The 7,980-nt window shown below is 44.0% G+C and overlaps 1 protein-coding gene across 2 annotated transcripts in view; it reads left to right on the top strand.

The window, feature by feature from the left end:
• hdc (histidine decarboxylase) overlaps positions 1–7,980 on the top strand; it is a 35,159-nt gene that overhangs the window by 643 nt on the left and 26,536 nt on the right. For both annotated transcript variants that reach the window (XM_048615973.1, XM_048615974.1), the window contains exons 2-5: positions 1,287–1,400; positions 2,449–2,571; positions 4,743–4,877; positions 5,258–5,401. In XM_048615973.1, coding sequence (XP_048471930.1) covers positions 1,287–1,400; positions 2,449–2,571; positions 4,743–4,877; positions 5,258–5,401 — 516 coding nt within the window. The remainder of the gene's footprint in view (positions 1–1,286; positions 1,401–2,448; positions 2,572–4,742; positions 4,878–5,257; positions 5,402–7,980) is intronic.

The raw sequence follows: 7,980 nt of genomic DNA, 5'->3' as shown, positions 1-7,980 counted from the left end.
CCCCCACTCCCCCATCTCTCCTCACAACCCCAACCCCCACCCCCCCACCCTCCTCCCCCGCTGTCCCCCCACCACTCCCCCACACACTCCCACTCCCCCATTCCCCAACTCTTTTGTGCTTTCACAGAAATAGAGCCCACAGCCTGACTGAGGCACAGGCTGGTATTTGCTTTATAATATTACAAAGAACAAAATAAATCCTAGTGACTGGTACAATTATTCAGATGTTTAACATTTCAACATTTTTTAGGCACAGTTTTCCTTCTTTAACCTTTTTTTCCCCCATTTACTGTAATTGGAGAAATCTTGTGGCTCTTGAGCTCAGACAATCAAACTCATCTGAGTAAATATTTTACATTACTTTAATTACTTTTTGTTAAGAGCATAGGATGACAGAGCGGAAACACGAAAACCGTGGATTATTGTTAACACGTTGGAAATTTGCTTCACTGCCCAGCTGTATCTCCAGTCTCTTCTGTCTCCATTCTAGGTGGACCATACGTCAGTGTCTGTTTCACTAGACTGTGTAAATTGTCACATCAAATAAAATTACTAATTCCTCTCATTTCAATCCCTTCTTACACATCCTTATTCCATATAATGTCGTATTTTATGAGGACATTTGTAATTATTGTTTATACAAACTGACATGAAAGAAGCTGATATTTTAATAATATAGATTACACATAACATTAAGACAAACTTTCATAGTAGGCAGTACCTCATTCACCTACAATATCCCTTGAAACTGCTGACAATTACACTCCTTCATCCCTAAATGACCTCTTCGGAAAGAGAGCAATGAATGTATAATTAACTCATAAGAATCTAGTAAATCCTCCAGCCACACACACCAGTTTCATTTGTTTCACCTAGTCTATGCATCAGAAATTACAACAAATTAAATAAACAATATTTTGGGGATTGTTGTAAATGAAGGAAGTATAGTCACTGTTGGAAATGCTCTGAATGACTATGTTTGCTTAAAATAACCTAACATTAAAATTCAACTCTATTTTCAAATCCCTATTGTGAAAACTTCTCTCTTCCCTTAAAGTGTGTTGTGCCCATATCTGTCTCTCTTTCGTATGATGTGTGTATCCAGGATTTAACCAGGCTTCCAGCTTCTCCCTTGAAATGACTGTCTTGTCTGTACTGGTTCCCTTTTTCTCTAGGTCACCCACAACCATGTGAGATTCAGATTTGCCTTGGATGCTAGGGCACAGAGTTCTGTACAATCAAGATCAGCTTTAACCTTTTGAGTGTGTTTTTCTGTGTTCCTGTAGGTAGTTCACTGGCAGAGCCCTCACATGCACGCCTACTTCCCTGCGCTAACGTCATGGCCATCTTTACTTGGGGACATGTTGGCAGATGGTATTAACTGTTTAGGATTCACTTGGGTAAGAACTGTCAAAAAGTACAATAAACCTTTTATTACTACCATACAGTAATAAAGTACAGTCAAAACTGTGACAATAACACTGAATCTCCAGATATTTGATGAGTTCTATAGTCAGTGCTTTTGTCTAGTCATGATTGAAAGATTTGAATGTTCAATCAGTCAATCTAACTCTTGTCACCTATATCATGGTTATTGTTGGTTTCTTTTTAAAAAGGGTGAAAGCCTCCCACTTTCAGCTTCTCCAGTGATTTGGACAGTTAACAGCATTGGTTTATAATCTTTTCAGAACAAAACCTTCTTCACTGAAATTAATGCTGCTCCCTCTCATTCTCCCAGTGACAAAGCTGAAGAATGTTCCTGCCAGGAATCCTGATCTACCTGAGTTGTAGAAACAGCTGGAAGTCCTGGTCATTAACAGTGCCATCATAATGGGACAATCAGAGGCTTGTTATTCTGATCAAGGAATTGGAGAATCTGATATGATGGGGAGTTACACATTGTGCTACATCTCTGAAAGAGCTGTCCAACTTATTCCTATTCCCCATCTTGTTCCACATTTCCCTGCAAGTTAGATTGTGCACTCCAGATATCAAAAACTCTGGATGGAATAATCCTATTTGCCTGGATGAGAAATGTTCCAACAACAATGAAGCTTGATACCATCCAGGACAAAGCAGCCCCCACTTGATTGGCACCACATCCACAAACATCCCACTCCCTTCACCACTGATGCTCAGTAGCAGCAGTGTGTACTGGCCATGAAACATTAACTCTGTATTTCGATCCATTTGTCAGAAGAGATTGTTCTTTTTATTTTGCCTTCAAATCCTCCCATGATTTGAAACAATTTTTAACCTTGATTGCTCCAAGGACAAGCTTCTGTCTCTCTCTCTCTCCCTCTCTTTCTTTCTCTGTTTCTCTCTGAATCCTGTTAAACTCTTCCTGGTCTTTTCCAAAACTACATTGTATTTGGTATGACAGCATAACCTGATTATTTTTGGGTTTTCAGAATGAATGTCAGACTCTGATTATATTTGTAATTCCAGGCCTCGAGCCCAGCTTGCACAGAGCTGGAGATGAATGTGCTGGATTGGTTGGCTGCAATGCTAGGGCTTCCCGATCATTTCTTGCACCATCATCCGGATAGTCAGGGAGGAGGTGTTCTCCAGGTACCCACAGCTTTCACTGAGAGTCTATCCTCTTTAATACATCCCTCTTAATGATTCAGTGGATCACACAGAAAATATGTTTTAATTATCCCACATTAATAAATTACAATGTTTCTTTTTCCTGATCACTTTGGCTGTCAAAGCATCATTCTTTCTATCGATGGAATCAGAGTCAGTGTCACTGAAGGTACAGCACTGGTCCTGGTGAAATGCTGTCAGGATTTAGAGAATCCTCCTTCTGGTAGTTATCAGGTTTGAGCCTTTGGATTCCTCACAACTTTACAACAGCCAAGTGTTTCCAAACCCTGGTCCCAATCCTCAGAGATTCGTTGCCATTTTGATGACAATGGATCTAGTGTAACTTCTGCTTAATAGCAATAGATTTGGGCTCTGCACGCCGGGTCTCTGCACGCCGGGGCTCCGCTCACCGGGGCTCCCCACACCGGGGCCTCCCAACACGGGGGGCTCCCCACACGGGGGCTCTAGTCCCACTGCCACTTCCAGTCCCACTTGGAGACCTCTCACCTGGTGAGCACCGATAACCCTCACCATCCTGCAGTGGGCTTACAGCTGATTCAGGCTGAGCTGGCTCAGAGTGATGTTATGGGCAGTGCAGGATTAGCATTCAAGGTGATTGTGGAACCATCATGGTCAGGGGAATGGAGGAAAGCTTTTGCTTCATTAAAGAAGCTGCATGTTATGCATTAACGATCTAGACAAAGGAACTGAGGATATTGTTGCTAAGTTTGGGGGTGACACAAAAAGATAGGTGGAGGGATAGGTCATGTTGAAGAAGTGGGGAGACTGCAGAAAGACTTGGCGAGCACAATGACTCAGTGGTTAGCATTGCTGCCTCACAGCACCAGGGACCCGGGTTCGACTCGGGCGACTGTCTGTGTAGAGTCTACACATTCTCCCCGTGTCTGTCTGGGTCCCCTCTGAGTGCTCCAGTTTCCTCCCACAGTCTACACCCAGCTAGGTGGATTGGCCATGCTAAATAGTGTCCAGGATGTGCAGGCTAGGTGGGCTAGTCTGGGTGGGATGCTCTTCAGAGGGAGGGTGTGAACTTGATGGGCTGAATGGGCTGCTTCCATGCTGTAGGGATCCTATTACAGGCCAGGAGATTGAGCAAGGAAATGGCAGATGTCAAACAGAGTGGGAAGCTGTGAGAGTATGCACTTTGGTAGGAAGAATAGAGGCATAGACTATTTTCTAAATGTGATAAGGCTTTGGAAATCTGAAGCACAAAGTGTCTTAGATGTCCTAGTTCTATGTTCCCTTAAGGTTAACATGAAGGATCAGTTAACGGTTAGGAAGGCAAATGCAATAGCTTTTACTTCAAGAAGTCTAGAGTACAAGAGCAGAGATATACAGTTGAGGCTGTATAAGGCTCTGGTCAGACCACAACATGAATATTGTGAGTAGTTTTGGGTCCTGTCCCTCAGGAAGGATGTGCTGGCATTGGAGAGGGTCCGGAAGGGGTTCACAAGAATGATCCTGGGGATGAAGGGCTTGTCATATCAGGAATGGTTGAGGACTCTGTGTCTGTATTTGATCAAGTTTAAAAGGATGAGGGGGATTTCATTGAAAATTACAGAATACTGAGGGGCCTGGATATAGAGAAGATGTTTCCACTTGTGGGAGAGACCATGACCCCAGGACACAGCCTCAGAGTGAAAGGATGATCCTTTAGAACTGAGGTGAGGAGGAATTTCTTCAGCCAGAGGATGGTGAATCTGTGGAACTCCTTGCTACAGAGGGCTGTGGAGGCCAAGTTATTGAGTGTCTTCAAGACAGAGACAGGTTCTTGATTGGTAAGGGGATCACGGGGATCATGATCGAATAGTGGAGCAGACTTGATGGGCTGAATGATCTAATTCTGCTCCTATATCTTATGATCTTATGTGTGAAGTACAAATTGGAATGCCTATTTCCCTGCAGTGAGTCTCTCCGGACAAAGTCTGATCAAAAAAATCCATTTGAAAACAGTCCAGATTGTTTCAGGATCAGTGTGAGTCTCAAATCACCAACAACTCGGTATTATCGAAGATAGGAGAACACAGATTGATTTCCTCAGTGTCACGTCCATCTGACCTTTGATTCAGGAATGGGTGGTTGATAGAAGTGAGACAAGAGGCTGTGTTTTTGACCGAGATGTTGTAATGTTGCAGAGTACGACCAGTGAGGCCACATTAATCGCCCTGTTGGTCGCGAGGAAAGCCAAGATCATGGAGATGCAATCGACCTTACCCAAATTCGATCACTCAGTCCTCAACTCCCGTCTGATTGCATACGCCTCTGACCAGGTGAACAGGGGAGGGCGGGTAGACTGGGTGGGTCGGAGTGTTGTATCTGGGGATGGGGAGTGTAGGTGTCTTCCCAGCGCAGTGCCGGCGATGGGGCATGGGGGGGTCCCTCCCACTGTAAACCTCACCGCAGGGGAGGGTCTTCCTCCCCACACCCCACCTCTGCTCCCCCCCCGAGAGAATGGGCTATAACTGTACCTGGCGGAATTCTGCAATCGCTATTCTCCAGGGGGTTATTTCTTTGGGATTGGTGTTCAGTTGTGATCTGGGATCGATCGTGAATTAATTCACAAGAATCTTGTCCTTGTTCCGGAGCTGATCAAATAAGTTGCTGGGCACTTGTCTCTAACACGATCTTTCGGTCCAATGTGATTTCTCAGGCTCATTCCTCTGTGGAGAAAGCCGGACTGATCACTTTCGTTAAAATTCGGTTCCTCAAGACTGATGAGGATTGGTCCCTTCGAGGTGAGACTCTGAAGCAAGCATTGGAAGAAGATAGAAGATTAGGACTTGTTCCATTCTTTGTAAGTCTCAGTAAGAACAACTTCGTCAGACTGGAACGGGTTTTCATTCTCTCCCCTAATAGGGCTTTAATCAGCAGATTTCAATCTTTATCTTTCCCTGAACCTGCTCCTGGTTCGAGCAGGAGCTGAGCTTTCCAGAACTTGCTGTCCATTTCTTCAGCGAAACATCTGGAGGCATCTTGTTAACAAAACGGGTTCGATCTTCGCTGAGATGGGAGCGTGATTCTTACTCGGATTTAAACTCACACTGACCACATATTTCTCTTTACGAATGAAAGTTCACAGACCTGAAATGTTTACTAGGTTTCTCTCTCCACAGATACTGTCTGGCCTGCTGAGCATTTCCAACAATTTCTGATTTTAGTTTTGGTTACTAGCATTCACAATATTAAAGTATTTTAATTGTAAATTTCCATTTTTTACAAAAAAGGAAAAAAAGTTGTATTACATTAAATACTGAGGAAAATTAAAGTCTGAATTCCATATGTTTTGAAACAAATTTGAAATTATGTCAAAGATATTGGTGAAATCTGATGTGAAGGGCAATGTTAATTCACTTTGTCATCAATTTTGGGACAGAGTCTGAAATCAACAGTTTAGCGTCGGAACCAGATTCCATGGTGCAGATGCACCTACCTACACAGAAACATAGAAAATAGGTGTGGGAGTAGGCCATTTGGCCCTTCGAGCCTGCACCACCATTCAATACCATCACGACTGACCATGCAATCTCAGTATCCCATTCCTGCTTTCTCCCCATATCGCTTAATCTCTTTAGCCGCAAGGGCCACATCCAGCTCCTTCTTGAATATATCTAACAAACTGTCCCAACAGCTTCCTGTGGGAGGGAATTCCACAGGTTCACAACTCTGTGTGAAGAAATTCATCTTCATCTCAGTCCTGAACAGTTTACCCCTTATTCTTAGACTCTGACCCCTACTAGTGGACTTCCCCAATGTTGGGAACATTCTTCCTGCATCTAAACTGCCCAGTTATAGAGTCATAGAGATGTACAGCATGGAAACAGACTCTTTGGTCCAAATCATCCATGCTGACCAGATATCCTAAATAAATCTAGTCCTATTTGCCAGCATTTGGCCCATTTCCCTCTAAACTCACCTTATTCATATACCCATCCAGATTCCTTTTAATTGTTGTTATTGTACAAGCCTCCACCACTTCCTCTGGCAGCTGATTGCATACACACACCACCCTCTGTGTGAAAAAGTTGTCCCTTAGGTCCCTTTTAAATCTTTCTCCTCTCACCTTAAACCTATCCCCTCTAGATTTTGACTCCCACCATCCCAGAGTAAAGACCTTGTCTATTTATCCTATCCATGTCTCTCACGATTTTATAAGCCTCTAAGGTCACCCCTCAGCCTTCGTCGCTCCAGGAAAAATAGCCTCAGCCTATTCAGTCTCTCCCTGTAGCTCAGACCCTCCAACCCTGGCAACATCCTTGTGAATCTTTTCTGAACCCTTTCAAATTTCACAGCGTTCTTCCTAAAGCAGGGTGACCAGAACTAAACACAGTATTGCAGTCCTGTACAAATGCAACATGACCTCCCAACTCCTATACTCAATGCATTGACCAATAAAGGGCAAGCATACCAAGCACTTTCTTCACTATCCTAATTAACACACTACCAGAAGGATGTGGTGGCTTTGGAGAGGGTACAAAAGTGGAGATAATGGCCTAGTGGTATTATCACTGGACTGTTAATCCAGAGACCCAAATAATGTTCCAGGGACCCGGGTTCAAATCCCGCCACAACAGATGATGGAATTTGAATTCAATAAATATCTGGAATTAAGAATCTAAAGATGACCATGAATCCATTGTTGATTGTTGGAAAAAACCATCTGGTTCACTAGTGTCCTTTAGGGAAGGAAACTGCCATCCTTACCTGGTCTGGCCTCCAAGTGACTCCAGACCCACAGCAGTGTGGTTGATTCCTAACTGCCCTCTGGGCAATTAGGGATGGGCAATAAATACTGTCTAGCCAGCAATGTCCTCATCCCATGGATGAAAAAAAAAGATTTACCAGGATGTTGCCTGGTATGAAGGGCATTAGCGAAAGGAGAGGTTGGAGAAACTTGGGTTGTTCTCACTGGAACAACGGAGGTTGAGGGGGGACCTGAAAGAGGTCTACAAGATTATGAAGGGCATGGGCAGAGTGGACAGTCAGAAACTTTTTCCCAGGGTGGAAGAGTCGGGTACCAGGGGCCATAGTTTTAAGGTTCTAGGGGCAACGTTTAAAGGTGATGTAAGAGGCAAGGTTTTTACACAGAGGGTGGTGGGTGCCTGGAACTTGCTGCCGGGTGAGGTAGTGGAAGCAGATATGATAGTGCCTTTTAAAGGACGTCTTGACAAATACATGAATAGGATGGGAATAGAAGGATATGGTCCCCAGAAGGGTAATGGGTTGAGCTGTGACAGGCAGCGTGTTGATGCAGGCTTGGAGGGCTGAAGAGCCTGTTCCTGTGCTGTAATTTTCTTTGTTCTTTGTTCTACCTGCGACTCCACTTTCAAGGAACTATGAACCTGCACTCCAAGGTCTCTTTGGTCAGCAATACTC

This window comes from Rhincodon typus, chromosome 33 (assembly GCF_021869965.1).
Source record: "Rhincodon typus isolate 14 chromosome 33, sRhiTyp1.1, whole genome shotgun sequence".
NCBI lineage: Eukaryota > Metazoa > Chordata > Chondrichthyes > Orectolobiformes > Rhincodontidae > Rhincodon > Rhincodon typus.
The sequence above is the reverse complement of the archived record's forward strand: the minus strand, read 5'-3'. Positions and strand labels throughout refer to the sequence as shown.